Raw genomic sequence first — 16,657 nt, 5'->3', positions numbered from 1 at the left:
TGGGCAACAAATGAGAGTGCAAAATGTCTTGATATTTTGCAGAATTCATTGATCCTACAAAACAAAGGTTGCCAGTGCCTGAGGAAGAAAAACAAGCCCATACCACCACACAACCTCCACCATGTTTAACACTGGGCATGATGAACTTCTTTAAATTGTTCTCCTCTCTTCCTCTAAACATATTGTTGCTTTCTTGGTGAAAAAATGTTATATTTTGGATTCGTCAGACCATAAAATGTGGTTGAAGAAATCATCAGGCTTCTTCAAGTATTCAAGGGAAACCAACATTTTGGTTTTAGCCCCATGGACATTCATGTTGTTAAGGTATTGTTGAATTGTTTGCTTGTGAATTTCTTGCAGCAATCACTAAAACATAGGATTTTGAAGGCTGAAGAAACGGTCTAAACGTCTTTAAAAAACAGAAAGGTGTGGACTCGATCAACGTCATCAAGGACAAGAGGTCGCGAAAAGTCATTTGGTTCAGAAAACAAAAAAAGGAAGAGGAAAAAGCAACTCGTAAGAAAATTGATTCTTTTTTTTTTTAATCACACATTTCCCATTTATTTTTCAGCACTTGATGATTATGTATTTATTTATTCTATAATTATCATCAGGCGTTGTCATTGGGATACAATGACAACAGGTCTATACGTACGTGTACATCAGTAGCAGCTCCTAACACACCCATCTCCCCCCCCCCCCCCCCCCCCACCAAAACACACCCTCAAAGTTGTGCAAGAACTATCTGTCGAAGAAGGAAAGTGAAGGACAACTCAATCTAATGCCCCCCCCCCCCCCCCCCCCGCCAACCCCCCACCCCCCCCCCCCCCACCCCCCGGCCTACCTCAATCCCATAGAACCTGTATGGGATGAACTGGTTAGAAGAGTCAAAGCAAAGCTACCCACAAGTGCCCTACATCTCTGGGAATTGCTGCAGAAGAGCTGACAAGACATATCAGGTGATTTCCTGCTGAAACTTGTTAACCAATAGCCTCGTGTTTGAGAGGCTGTTATTAAGGCAAAGGGTGGCTATTTTGAGGAATCCAAAATTTAGAGACAATTTTCAATTTTCTTGAACATTGCTTTGATACTCCTTATGTTTTGTTTGGTATATTGTAACATGTGTTTTCATTTTCAAGTATTTACAGAAACATATACGATGTAAAACATTGTCAATTATGAAAAAAACCTAGTTTCCAGCAAGTGTACTCAAACTTTTGACTGGCTGACTTTTGTAATTTAATAGGAAATGTAATACAGCAATACAGTATACGCAGCACATAAGGCAAACAACTGAATATAACAAAAAAATTGACTTACTTGATTGATGAATCCTGAGCGATGTACTTTGTAGAAAAAATATATTTCAAAATTATTTATTTAAACGTTCTAAGTCTTAGTTGCTGGGACTTTTTTACGCGTCGGTTGTACTGTAATGGCTTGGAATGTCTATCAGCCAATCAGGACGCAGATATCTCCCAGATATCTTCACAGATTGTTATGTACAGCACCGGGCTTAATAACTAACTGTACTTTTTCAACCACAGGTACTGCTTCTGACATAACTCCTAACCATTTAATTTCTGAAGGCGAGGTTAATTTTTTATTTGGTGTGTGCAACTATAAATGTATGCCCCCACTATTTAAGATTCCTTGCTCACCTGTGCTTTAGCCCAGATCTTCCAGTCTAACAGCACTTCTGATAAGAGCTTCACATCCTGGATGACAGCGTTGGATTCAGGGTCCAGCTTGAACTGGCCGTCTTCACTCAGACCCAGGATCTGGCCACTGCAGCAGCCGTCCAGCAAGGTCTGAGACCCAGTAATCCAGAAAAATTAGATGAACTCAGAAATATAAAAATTAGTTTAATACTTTTTTAGCGATAGAATGTCAAGACCTTACAGTAGCCAAATCTGACATGTCTATTGCAGGGTAGGGCTGTTTGATAGAATTTTGGTGAACATTGGTGCAAAATCAAGGTAAGTATCACAAACAGAAGGACATGAGCAGTACATAAGGTTCCCCTTCTATTTGAGTACCCTAAAAATGGGCACCAAGGCAATAGACTGTGATTTATAAATCCACTATAAGCAATTTGATTGAAAACTTTTTTTGGGTGGGAGTCAGGTCAACAACGTTCTTTTGTTATGTCACCTACTATTGCATTTCTAGTCTAGTACATTATGGGGACGATTTTCAAAGCTTTACTCAATTTTGTTCAAAGGTTAAAATCTAACAACATAAATACTTTCAAGTTACAAAATGAGAAAACAAAATCCATCTAAACTGTATTTATAAGGTCATAAATGGGCTGACAGGTTATGCCTCTGGATCGATCTCTTTAAAGAGCAGGCACAGGAGATGATAAAATAGTAGCCAAGTGATATTTAAGGCTTTTTCTTTATTACGCTGCAGTGGTCTGAGTTAAAGTGACAGAATTGTTTACGAAACATCTGAAATTCATTGTGATTGGTAGGAGATGCATTACACACCACTGTGCCAGACCAGTACCACTCAACAGCAATGCTGCTCTTTCACTATAAAACATTAAACATTCATTTGAGTGAGACACAGTTCCAGACGTGCGCCATTAAAGGCCATATATCATTGTGCTGTGAACATTTTAAACAGTAGGTTTCTGAAAATGTGAGAAACCTTTAAAACTGGAGAAGATTAGCATTATTTAAAATAATCTGTTGCAAATTATCATAGAAAGTTTAGGAAACAGGCATTATTGTTTGGCTTTAAGCAACCATCCTCAATTATATCCAATTATATTAAGGTTGCATTAACTGCAAAATTGCAATTTGAAGTTTGTTTAAAAGGCTGATGAAGTCATTGTTACTTTTCAGAATGATTTTCTGTACTGAAATTCTAAAGCTTAAATCATATGCTGTACCCAAGCACTGCATGCATCTTTACAATTTAAATGATTTTTATATTCTGGGTAATTAATAAACTGGGGAATGCGGCCAACAATATTCCATACTGTTTATATTGCTCACAGCAAGAGCTCAAGATGACAGGGTGATTTTTTTTTGCCAAGGTTAATTTACTTGTTGGTGTATACAGATCAGATTCCCCTTTTGGTAAAGCAGCAGTGTGGTGGTAACAAGGAGCTTTTATTTGGATACACCGCGGTTGAGCTTAACAGCTACAGTACGGTTACTACAACCCATGCAAACGCAGTTCATTAAATCAAATAGTTAAGGATATTTATGGTATTTGACCGATTAAATTGATCAAATGTTATGGGCTTGTTATAAACTATAGAGAGCATTTAGGTAACTGGATACATTGAAATCGAGATAAAACAAAACAAATACCACATCAGCAAAAAAATGACATACCTTCAATATGTGGAATCCTACAACGCACTTGGATTTGATGAGAACCTGATGGATCATGGAGTAGCCATTACAGCTTTCCATTTCTTGAACCCGGTGATGGTTGTATTTAGCCAAGGACAACACAACCTGGAGGGCCAAGGCCTGGGTCTTCTCACAGTCACTCAGCTCCACTGCCTGCAGGAGCAGAAGGAGTTCAAGAAACACATACAACAAATCTAAAACTACAGTAGCATTGATGTACGACCAATGCCAATTTGCTGTATATATTCTGTAACAGTATTTTCATTTGTTATGTCAGGGTAACATTTATTATAACATGGAGCAGAGTACTGCAGAATTACATACCGTACTTACATTGTACTTTGTATATACTAAAACCCCCCTGACTATTTTTATGTCACCACTCGACTTTATAGTATCTCTGCGTGCAGAGCATGTAATGATAAGGAACTTGCATTGTAATAACATTCTCTAATCAATGTGGTAAACACACAGCATTTTTTGCCTTTAGCACTGCTATTGCGACTCTTCAAGCTTCTACAGAACTCAACCACAGCATAATGTTAGGGGATCCCATGAAAAACAAGGGGGGAAACTGCAGTTTCACATTTTTTACTTTTTTTTTTTTTAACTACATACATGTGGACATCAATAAAAAGGTACTGTTCTTGGATTTCAGTGGGGCTATCCTGTTAACATCAACAAATCCTGCATAAGAATACCCTGCCAAAGAGGAAGATGAAGGCTCCTGTGCCCCCGATCTCATGCAGGACGCTCTGCAGGCCCTGGTGCTGGACCGGCTGCAGTGCTTTCAAGTAGACCGGGTCCAGCACGGTGCTCTGGATCTTTTTAGCACTGAAGGGCCGCTGCAATGCCATCATCTTAGTCTGTCCTTTCAGTCGGATCACGGGCTCGTAGATTGTATACTGGCTGGGGCAGCTTGGGGTATAAACAATAGCCAGACTTTCCTGAAAATATACAGAAGACAGATAATGGTTTATTAAAAAAAAAAAAAAGACATTATTTATTACCAAGCTTTGCAGGTATTTGCTTGAGCTCAAGCGGTTCTGGCCAGAAGGGTCCGCTGTAGCACTTGGAGGTAAATGCAGAAGTGCAACATCCAGTGCTATGCTTTCTGTGGAATGCTCAAAAAAAGAACAGCAACTTCTACAGCTAGGATGCCAAGCTGCGCTCGCCTGACTATGACTGATCTTCACACCGTGCGGTGAATATTGTTAGATTATTTTTTTTTGTAATATTCTTTCTGTTAAAAATAAACAGAGCCAGAAAAAGAATGCACACAGGTCATAGCCCAAGTGTCACAGCTTTTATGTGAACACCGTGAGAGCGATAACAGGAATGCAACAATTTAGACTTTGATTATGTAACATCACATTGGTCTGGGTAATACCATTGGGAGAATAAAAGCTGCAGTATAAGGAGTTGTATAGTATTTAGTATAATTAGTGCTTAATATTACAGGTAAAGCATTGAAACTGGTTATTGAAACAGTGCATATTTGAATTATAGCACACCATTGATAATCATATAACACTCACAATGAGGGACCCTGTGTCAACCTGCTTGTTCTTCATAAGTAGCTCTTTCAGTTGTTTACACTGCAGGCCCTCTAGACTGATGTACTTGGAGTATTTCAGATTTGGCTTCCCTGACTTGCAGGGCATAATCGAGGTGAAATCAGGACCACTGGCATAGAGATAAAAAGCCTCTTCAGGACCGATCATACAGCCTAGACAAAACATAAAGGAATATCTGTGTTCTTCATCTCTTTCATGTTAGGGTACATGCAGCAATTGTTAAATTTCTAGTAAGTAACCCACAGTTTTTGAATATCATATAAAAATAAAATGGTATAAAAAGTGGTAATTTTTATTGGGCTTGTATATTTAAAATTTGGAGTTAACAATTAAATTATCCCCATCATTTGGCAGAGATTACTGTTGGGTTAGGACATTACCTGCACATGTTATATTTGTTTACCATAATTTCCAGTAACCCACCACCACATGACAACTTACCACAGGAGCGACCACCTGTATGATATCTACAAGCATTACAGATTTCATTGACAGCACAGTACTGTAAATCTTAAATTAAAAAAGCACCATTCTCCCCGTATTAACTTCTTATTTTTCATGTTGCCTCTTTCTCCACCAGTTAATTACTTCAAACAGGTTGATGCCATCATTTCTAAATTTATCTGGAGAGGCAAATGACCAAGAATTCGACTCTCAGTTTTACAGCTTCCCAAAGGGGTTGGTGGTTTGGCTGTCCCTAATTTTAAACTTTATTACTGGGCCTTCCAGTTAAGAGCCTTTCAGATTCGGTTGAACCCAGAATCTTTGGTGCCTTGGCGCAAAATTGAAGCCTCAATGGTTTCACCACTGAGGCGTCAAGATAGTCCCTTTTCAGGACATAAGTCTAAGGCTTATAATCTTACAGCAGGTTTTGTTATAGTTAATTCTTTGAAGATCTGGAAAATGGTTGAAAAAAATCTTAGAATTATTTCTAAATTTAACATCTGCTCTTCGATTTGGAATAACCCCTTGTTAATGACTGGGGGGCAACCATTTAAGTATGCAGCTTGGTCTTAATGATACAGGCCTACGCAGTTTTCAGGACCTTAAGGACACCTACTCTCTCCCCAGATCATCCTACTTATGTACTTGCGGCTCCATTCAGCTGTTCGTGCTTGTGGAATACCTACTGGACACTTTGTTACCTTCCCATACAATTGTTGAGTGGGTTTCTTTGCAAAGGGTTAGTGTCTTCTCTATATGATTGTTTTACAAAACATACTTTAAAACAGCTGATAGTCTTAACTATTTGGGATAGAGAACTTCGTAAATATGGTGGGAAAATACTTTTATCTCCTCAAAAAATTTAGCACACCAACTCATTCATTTTATATATAGAGCTTACACCACTCCACTCAAGCGTTTTCAAATGAAAATATCAACAGACCCGTTTTGTATTATTTGTAATAAAAGGTGAAATGGGTACAACATTACATATGTTTTGGGAGTGCTCAGCAGTGTGCAATTTTTGGGAACGTGTGGCTAATACATGTTTCTAAATTACTGAAGACTGAAATTAAAAAACACCCACTTTATTTCTAATAAATGGTGATTCCAAACTCTGTCTACCCTTAGCTAATCATAGGCTCCTTTTAGCTGCTCTCACTGCCGCACAGAAAACTATTCTACAGTCCTGGTTCAATCCAGACCGTTCATTAGATCATACCTGGTTATTACATCTCCAGTCCATCACACGTTTAGAAAGATCTACAGCCAAGCTGCACAGAGCCAAGCACAAACCTATGTCATCATGGTCTGAAAAAACAGCTGTGAGAGACTTTAATTCTGAAAGTTTTTTTTTTTCTTCTTCTCTCATTGTCCCAGCCGGCATTGTAAATAGTTTGTTATTACTATTATATTGAATGGTACTGTTTTGAATTGTCTAAAAACAATAAAAAATTGTTCACAAAAAAAAAAAAAAAAAGCACCATTCTGCCACTTCACACACTCAGTGGTCACCCCCACAAAGTGGCAGTAATGACATTTCTCAATATTTAGGGACTTCACATCAGCACAAGCGCATGTTCTCACATGTGCAGGAGGTTCGGTCCGAATATAACTTAGGGGCTAAACAGCAAATGAAAGTAAAATTAAAAACATTTTAGAGAAAATCATACGACAACTGATGTGCTAAGGGTTTCCAGGGAACAATCCAAATAGGAATATATTTTGTTACCTAGGGCTCAGAAAATCAAGTCAGTACAATGACCCAGTTTTAGTTGAAGCGCAATTTCCAACACTGGTGGTTGAAATCACCATTGATATGACTGATAACACCGTGTAACAATTTATTTATTTATTTTTTTTGTTCCTGGGTAGTAAGTGTTATTTCCTAATTGCTTATGCCTCAAAAGTATAGAAAATGGCTATTATTCCCCACAAACTTTGCTTTTGTGACCAGGACAGTGATATTTCAAAATATCACTATTTTCAATGGGAAAACGGGCAAATGTGTGTCTTTTTGTTCACATAAAGTCAGATAAAAACAACATATGAATCCAAATTAACATGTATTTATACTAAAGTAATACAAAAATGACTACAAAAGATTTAGAAGTGAGTAGTTTTTCGATATTTACGATTATACTGTATCTACTTATTTATTTAGACTGTACAAATAGCAAACAGCAGGATGATACTTCACTGATGAGTAGAACAATACAGACACAATTAGGTAGAATTGGATTGTGTTTCATTTTTTCTTTTAGTTTAATTTAAAATAAAAATGTACTAGTATGTATACTAATAGTATAAAACACTATTTTGATTAAAGGCACTGGTTCATACTGAGGACTGGTGAGGTCAATATATCTGTACACTATTGGGCAGACTACATTTGCACTTAAACATGTTTTCCCTGGATTGTCTTCCCAGTAAAAACTAGAGCTTTTACTGACAAACAACCTTAAAAAATATACAGTTTTATTTTACGCATGAGAAAGTAACAGTAGATAATCAGATAAGATGCATCAAGGGTGTTTTATGCATAGAAAAAAATATGTATGAATCTGATATTTAAATTGAATCCTTCTTATATTTCTGCCTGATCCTAGATACTGTGCTTTGGCTGGCATCTAACCTCTGTTGGCTATGTGACGCTGTCACTGGAAATTGGTAAATTGTGAAAAAAGTAGATCTCACCTATATTGCGCATGCACAAATTTCTGAAATTAAATGGAGGGTTTGTTGGAAATTCAATGCAGATTAAAAGGACTGAAACACCATTAGTTATTTTTTCAGAAACAAAAACAAGCTTTTTTTTTTTGTTTTGTTTTATTTTTTAAAGTGACATTTGCCATCGTATCTATCTAGGTGTAAAGTAAAATTCATGGTTCTTTTATTGTTATCTTCAGGAGATTGATCGCACTGTTCAAATATGCTTTTTTATTCTTTAACAAATGGCTGCATTTGAATATTTAATTACATTTGTTTTTAGCAGATATACGATAAATCTCTATATATATATATATATATATGATTATATATACTATTATATAGCATATAGTATAATTATATTATATATAAAAAAAACTGATTTTTACAACCAAAACAAATTTAAAGACAAAAACACCAACTTTGAGGAATCACTTTACGACAAATGCTTAGTTTTTGCTTCAAAAATGTCATTCCTATCATACTGTAAGCAAGTGTTTATGTATGCTCCCTTAAACTAAAGTTACCAGGGTAAAGTTGCAAACGTCAGTTAGGACAGTAAAATGATCAAGTGGTACGACAAGGGTTGAGTATGATTCAATATACAGCGTTAAGTTTGCAATTAATTTTTCTATGGTAATCATTTGAAAGAGCTGTACCAACTGTTATTGTGATTTGGGTGCAATAAATAATTCAGCAGGGGTGAGTAGCACTCTAGATACATGTGATTGTAAATCCTCTAACAACAATAATTAGATTGTCATGTAATACGTGTACTGGTAATACATATATTAATGAAAATTATTAATACGGTTTCAATATTGATTTACAGATTGTAAATTTAAAAGAGATAATTTCCATTCAACTGTATTGAGAAGGGGGTCATACAAATTCCTGTTCAATTTTTATAAAATAGATTACACATTTTTAACAAATATAATTGCACATAAAAATAAAATTGCACAATAAATGCATGATTAGATACACACACAAAATAATGCATTTATTCATATTATTGTAATATTTGTACCACGAAATATTGTAATTTACAGTATCCAGTGTTTAGAAATGGAAGTTTACCATACCACCCTTTGTAAACAGGATAGTAAGGCAACGTTAACCACTATGATTAAATGATAATAACAGCTAACTTAATAACACAAAATAGTGTCTATTAATACTAATGTATTTAATGGTGTGTAATATTAAAACAATGTGATTTATGTCTATAGTACATCAGCAAAATATTTTTTCTTAAAAAATGAAGCAACATTTAAGTTTCAAACAGTTTGCTATATTTTACAATTTTATGGTAACAAATAAAAAAACAAACAAACAAACAAACAAACAAACAAAAAAAACAGCGACATACAGGGTGTTCAACGTTTAAAGTTCACAGATAGAAAATGCCAACTGGTGGCGTGAACCCTCCCTTTAATATCAGAAATTTGCACATGCCTACCAATTTGGTCTACCAATTTCCTGTGACAATGGGACTGCTAAAACCTTCCTTATGAAGCTCAAGGATGGCTGAGCGTGCTTCCAAGGAAGTATGGCTCTTCCCCATGGCTTGATCGGAAGTTACAAAATCTAAAAATCATGCTTACATAGCTTAAATCTACCAATTACCAGTTTTAATTAATCATCTTTTGATTACTTCCAGTTGAGTAACACGTGTGGCAGATTTGTGGCATTTTTTCGGAAATTGTGTGTTTTCGTGCTAGATTTTGAAATGTCACATTTTTCAATTTGTCAGTTTTTTTATTAACTATACGGAAAACTACAAAGTGGTATAACTTAATATGTTAAATGTAACATTATTCAACAGATTTAATTCAACTTTGTGAAGCAAAATCAGATAATTCTCGGGTAATGCAAAACATTTGTCCACAGCTGTAGTTTAAAGTAACATTACAATTAAAATGTAAGGCTTTATAAAGTCAATGCATACCCCATAAGTTAATATTAAAAGTATGTACAGTACAGCCAACATTTCCAGAGCAAAACAGGTTTTATGGGTGTGATTTACCAAATATTTTGGTCGCAAATATTTATGCTTTACAGTAACCCACAGTATGTTGGAACGAACCAGTACACTTAGTGCTACAGGCACAGTGTGCTCTCAAGTGTGTTTCCTTCCAGGTCAGCCTGAAGCAGTTGGCAGATGTCAATTGTGTGTTGAGGCAAAATTGCTGCATACAAAAGACGACTTCTAAATATTTGGGGACGTCTTCTACTTCTCTCTCTTTGCCTGGCCACATAGAAATCCAGTGCACACTCCATATTTCTTTTATTTATTTTTTTTCTCTCTTTCTCTCTTTTCTTTTCCTGCTTCCCTGGTAGTTTCACCAGTATTTATAGTCGACCATGTAATTTGCACACAGTTTAGACCTGGTTTTCACATGTCAATTGAAACGCAAATACAAACACTGTTGATGGTTTGCTAAATCATTACATTTGTATATAAATGAATACACTCCCATAAAGTTCAACCCATGCCCAGCGCTAATGCTGACTTGTCAGGTGGACACTAAAACACGGTTGCTAAATCACATAGGTGAGCAAAGTCTTTTTACCACATAGGCACCCGATTTTGGTGCGCTAAACGTCCGCAAAAATGTTTTGCGACTGCCTTAACGGTTTGTGAGCGTTGCTAATAGGGCCCTTGTCTAAATTGGAGAGTAAGTTACTGAATGATTCAAAACCTTATCTCGAATGCTGCCTGGACCTGTGCGTTGCGAACGCATTGATATTGTGTTTTTTTTCCGTTCTCTGTTACTGCAGTGCTTTAGAGAAGCAGCGGAGCCTACCGTTAAAGAGAAGCAGATTTCCGATATCCCATCTGCCAGCCAGTCTCGGGATTTCCTCCTGAGTAGGGACACAGTGGCCCACCATGCAGAAGGTTTTGTTGCTGTCAGAAGATAGGCTTGACTTCCTCGGAAGAGTGTAGTCCAAAGCAACCTCCGATTTCCTGCAAATCAACACATATACACATAGTTAAAAAGAATATATTACCATCAAATGCAGCGCTTTCCATGTTATTTCGTGGAAAAGGAGGAAGTAACTTATATACATATTCCACTTATATATCACAACAGTGCAGCTTAAATAGCGATTCTGCAAAGCATGGTGCAGTAAAGGGCAATAGGTTCCATTTTTTTTCTAAAATTAAACTTGATTATTGCCTGTATTTGTGATATATTTGACTTTGGTGAGAACTGAGAAAAGACAAACAGAACCACATTTAAATAAAACATATGTATTTCTATGTCGAAAAGGGTGCGACTTGTATACAGTTATTTACAGTAGTGAGTGCATGCAACTTATTACTGAACTGTATTTTGTTCTCCCAAAACATCTCCACCTTTTCACTAAATATAGATAAGAGTATAGACATTAACCAATAATGTAATGTTTTTGTGAGAAAAAAGCTTTTCTTTGGAGTAGTGTTACAAGGGCCTGTGCTGAGATTTAAACACCCTTTTTTGTGTGCGTTTGGTTTCTGTTGGGCCACTGGGTAAATTAAATCTGAGGTTTGGGATATAACATGACCATTTATTTATGGCTGGCATCTAATGGTGAGAACTGGAATAGCGTACCTTTCACCGGAGACCCAAAGCGTCAGTTTCCCGTGGATATTCTTCTTACCCTCTGGTTGCTGTATGTAGGTCAGGGCTAAATGCTGCCATTTGCCTGGGGTGAGGATGTTCTCCTGTGACTCCGCCTGAGCCAGCAGGCCTGCCTTCATCTCATCATTTGGGTCAATGCAAATTCTAGCAACACAAAAACAACCTAGTCACAACATTGTGCTTTCAAAAGCAGACTCACTAGTATGCAAATACAATTAAAAGAGTAAGTACTTAAATGCCATTTGAATTGATTTTGTTTTACATTTCCCATTCTTTTTATGAAACAGTCATTACGAGTTGTTGTTGTTTGCTCCATACACAGAACAGTTGTTATCATGTTATCAACTACCTGCACAGTACAGACTTCCTCACTTAATTCAGATCATGTGACAGAGAACTTTCAAAAGGTAAAATAATGTGACCTGTAAAAAACTAATACAAACAAATATGTACAGTGACCTGAACTAAGGTGTCACTTTTTTAATACAAGTGGCACCACACATATGCAGCCACCTAGCATAAATAGTTAAGCCTCTCTGGTGTCTGGAAATGTTAGGTTTATTGAGCAAATTCCCTTTTTCTAACTAGCATACTGCCTCTGTTAGTCAGTCTCTTTCAGTTTAGAAACAATCTGCACATCCATTAGCATGGTACTATTATAGTCAGTCATTTTGGTGGTCACAAAATGACTGACTATAATATTGGGAATACCCATGATGCGACACAGTCCACTGCTGGGATACTGAAGCCTGCAGCTACTAGACCACATCTGAGCAAACTGTCTTACTCATGGAATATTGAGGAAAACGTTTGTATTCATCAGCAACAAAAACTAGTGTTGCATAAAATCAAAAAAAAAAAAAAAAAAAAAAAAAAACTTTAAATGTTTTTTTTTTTTTTTTTTAAATATCCCTCATAAGAGGGCATTTAACAGCATGAGCCAGGACTTTCAATTATTAAACGATTGTGCCCATCATTGAAGGCTCTACCGTGTGTTAGTTGACGACTGGAGTTATGTGTCCCGAGCAGAGGCCACAAAAGTCAAGGCCAACTAACACACTGTACAGCCCTCATCGAGAGGGCACTATTGCTATTAGAAAATTATTTTTCTCATTATTTACTTTAAAAAAAACAAGAAAAACTCTTTAAAACCTACATTTACTGTGAACTTGTAATGATTCTTCTGGTACCCTTCTGGTGACAAAAGGGTTAGGCAAATTGTCCAAATTATTTTCATAAAGGATTATACACATAATCAGAGAAAATAAAATACTTTATTAAAACAAATTACTCTTTTACTTGTCAGTTTATCTGAAAAGTGCCACATCACAAATGACACACTACTGGGAGTTGTGAAGGATTTCACTTAATTTAAGAGGTTTGATTGCACTTTTGTAGCAGACCCAGTCACAGAAATTCAAATTTTAAGCACTTTTGTGCCGTTTTTATTTACAGAAATAAAAGCCAAAAACAAAACACAAACCTAACTCCCACGTGGAGTTTTAAACTACACTTTTTACTTCAGGTTCTAACTATATCGGATGGCTAAGCTGTTTACCGATTACAAAAACCACTGTTACACAAACACACAGTTTAATAATTAAATAACCCTCCACTTTACACACTACCTGAGTCTTAACACCGACAGACTTCTCATGCAGACTGCCCTGAACAAACATTTCTGTTCTTTTATATACCTGAAAGCTGCAATGGTTTAGGATATGGGGTTTTCAACTGGGGGTTATTATACATACAGCTGTGCATAAATATTTCATTTTTGTTAGCAGCTCAACAGTTAGTCTGACTACAGTTTCAAAATGACCATCTACCTGTAGGCATGCGTGATTTCAATTGAGCGTGTTTCCACTCTGATTTTAGTAACAGCAATAGCGGCTGGTTGAATTTTTGTCTGTGTTTGATAGAGTACATCCAGATTATTCTGTACATTGCTTCTCACGTCAAAAGTGGATACATTTCTCACTTGCAAAAGAAAAACGAAGAGAGTTTTCAGGATGTGCAAAGCAACAGAAAGTTATACCAAATCCCTTTTGGATCATCATAAAAAGTTTATCTTTGTTAGTCATTATAGGTTTTATCTCGAGGTTACTGTTTTTGATGTTATAAACATTTTAAATGGCACACAATTATGCTGAGATGGGAAGTAAATAGTAACGTGATAATCACTTACAGAGCAGACTATTATTTGTAATAACTTTGCCGATTAGAAAGCGAATATGGACGATATTCCAAAGAGATTCCCAAATACTGTCTTTTGATTCTGTGTATCCAAAGACTTGTAATTAAAGGTTTTAAGTACTGTTTGGTATTCTGTCCTAAACCAGCAGTTTGTCCGTCCCAAACTGTTGACATAAATTATATATTAAGTAAACAGGGAGAAATAAAATGTGTAAATCAGATTATTCTGCCCTTTATTGCAAAGTGTGGTACCATTCAGTGGAGCAAAAACTGTAAAGCAATGGTTTAGGAGATATTTGGCAGTTGTAGTGTCAATGGCGGCAGGTATCAAGTAAATTGTTGCCTATAAATATATTGCATTAGAACAGGATCTTGGGGAGCCTGTTGGTCAACAACAGCCGAAACTTTGGCCACATTCTACAGCTTTAACTGTTCGAACAAACCAAGGCATTGTTCTACAAGATACTGGCACGTTTCTTGAGGTACTAGGGGCCGTTGAACTTTTAAAGCCTCAAGCAAGATATGCAGTGTTATGTGTTGACCTTACTCAAAGACAGTGGCCTATCCCAATAAGAACTCAAAATAAATTCAGATTTGCTGACTGGACAGCCAACGTTCCTTTAGACCTGAACATGCAGGTCTGCCTGTTATAAATTACTACTTGGCAGAAAATGGGCACTACTGTCCAAATATAAATCTGGGATTAAACTCATCAGCCTTGGCTCCGAGACATGTGACACCATCCTATTTTGTCAGGACATTTTCTTTTTAACAATGAACTGAACAACTTATGAGAATGTACTCTGACACACCTGTGGCAAAACAAATGCAGGACAAATGGTTTAAACTACTGTATTGAATGTTGGAAGTCCAGTTTTACTTGCACTCATAACACTAATGATAACTGTATGACAGTATCAAAAAAACATTTAGTTATACTGTATGTTGTATACACCTTATTCATAAAGTTCTGTATAGGACTGCTATTACCTGAAAATGAAAGCCCCAGTGTTCAGATCAGCCCAGACCTGCAGTATGAGCGCTTTGGATCCTAAGGAAATTATATGGAGACAGCCATCTTCAACGAGCTTGTCTCTGGAACTTGGTGGGTTATGATGGTCAATACCTGCTGGTTTATCTCCATCTAAAAACAAAAAGAAAAAAGAAAAGAAAAAATATCAATGCAACAAATTCTTTATGGATTTCTCCAGACACCCTTTATGGAATTAATAAAATGATAGCAAATCTATCAAAGCAATCTTTCACACTTCAATTTCCTGAACCATCTTCAGCCTTTCTTTAAATGTCATTATTTTATTACAGCTTATTCACAACATTGCATTTCATTTTACTTCATTTTCTCCATTTACCTATTTTCCTTTGTTGTTTATTGCATCCACTTCTTTAAGACTACAGTACATCCCCAAAACACCATGTATGCAGCTTCTATACAATGTAACCTGTAGCAGGGGGAGATCTGTACTGACTCTGCTGGCATGTTCATAATGTTGCAGGAAGAGGGCAGCACTCGTCCAATACCCTTCTGTGAGTCATGGCAGTGACAAGGGGAGGCGGGAAAGAGAGTGTGTGGGCTTTCCCTCTCTCTGAGTGGCTGGGAGGCGGGTCTTGGGGAGATTGTTAGCCCTATAAGATAACGCTCTACTGTTTCCTCAGCAGTCGTTTTTACTTTTTAGTACTAATATAGTTCACCAGGGGAGAACTCAAAATGACTAAGATTGTCTTTAGCTACGGCAGTAGCACACAATCTCCAATATTATTTAGAGCAGTATACAGTACTAAATGTTATAACAGTTGAATCTTTTGTCATTCAACTCCATGGTTTTTAATAGACAGCCCATTGGCCAAATGTAGCCCACAATAAATCTGTGAGTGGTCCAACTGCTGAACCATAACTAATAAGTATCAACATACACTTTAACAGACCAGACTTGTATACAATCCCATACTAATTTGATTTGTTGCATTAGTGTATTATTTTTCCTTAAAATTGGTTATTCGTGGCTTTCTGACTCAAAGAGAATATGTCTTGCTATTCCCATAAAGAAATCTTATTGAGTATCACGTGTTTTGGACCTATCAAGGAAAGAATCTCATTCTGATTTCAATCTGGATATGGCCTGGATTTTACATACATCTTGTTGCAGTAGGGGTGAGATGATTCATCACGTATCGACGCATCGCGATACATTACAACATGATACAATACACCTTCGAGATACAAGCTGATACAAATGAGTAGCTAATATGCCACATTTATTAAACTGTAAATCATGAAAGAAAATGTCTTGATTGTCTGAATGTAAACTCCACCTGATCCCTGACATATTACATTGTGCAATGCGCATGCCAGACACTTCTGGAATTTAAGAGGGAGTAGAGGAAACAATGGTCAGTTCTTCATTTTAATTTAATTTAATTTAGTTACAAAAATGGACAAAAATGTGAAATAAATGACCTAACAATAATACAAAGTTAAATTAAATTTAGATAAAAACATAACAACAACAACAACAACAACAACAACAACAACAACAGCAACTAGAACTGCCAGGCAGTTTTATGGCTCCCAAGCCCCAGTATCGGTACCCGTCTAAGCATGTTTAGTTCTCAATGTGCCAAGTTTAAAATCAGCAACTTCAACTGTTCCACAGAAGAAGATTTTGAAAGGTTATTTTTTTTCAAAAATGCATCAGGCAGCCATTTTGTTTAA

General features: G+C 36.5%; 1 protein-coding gene across 6 annotated transcripts in view; it reads right to left on the bottom strand.

Annotated features, from left to right (window-relative positions):
- The window catches only part of LOC121316074 (lysosomal-trafficking regulator-like), a 134,780-nt gene that overhangs the window by 48,589 nt on the left and 69,534 nt on the right, over positions 1-16,657 (bottom strand). For all 6 annotated transcript variants that reach the window (XM_041250816.1, XM_041250818.1, XM_041250819.1 and 3 more), the window contains exons 14-20: positions 14,917-15,070; positions 11,701-11,874; positions 10,912-11,072; positions 4,910-5,100; positions 4,073-4,318; positions 3,351-3,524; positions 1,662-1,811 (exon numbers count right to left, since the gene is read on the bottom strand). In XM_041250816.1, coding sequence (XP_041106750.1) covers positions 1,662-1,811; positions 3,351-3,524; positions 4,073-4,318; positions 4,910-5,100; positions 10,912-11,072; positions 11,701-11,874; positions 14,917-15,070 — 1,250 coding nt within the window. The remainder of the gene's footprint in view (positions 1-1,661; positions 1,812-3,350; positions 3,525-4,072; positions 4,319-4,909; positions 5,101-10,911; positions 11,073-11,700; positions 11,875-14,916; positions 15,071-16,657) is intronic.

Source organism: Polyodon spathula, chromosome 5 (genome assembly GCF_017654505.1).
Source record: "Polyodon spathula isolate WHYD16114869_AA chromosome 5, ASM1765450v1, whole genome shotgun sequence".
In the NCBI taxonomy this organism is placed as follows: Eukaryota; Metazoa; Chordata; class Actinopteri; order Acipenseriformes; family Polyodontidae; genus Polyodon; species Polyodon spathula.
The sequence above is the reverse complement of the archived record's forward strand: the minus strand, read 5'-3'. Positions and strand labels throughout refer to the sequence as shown.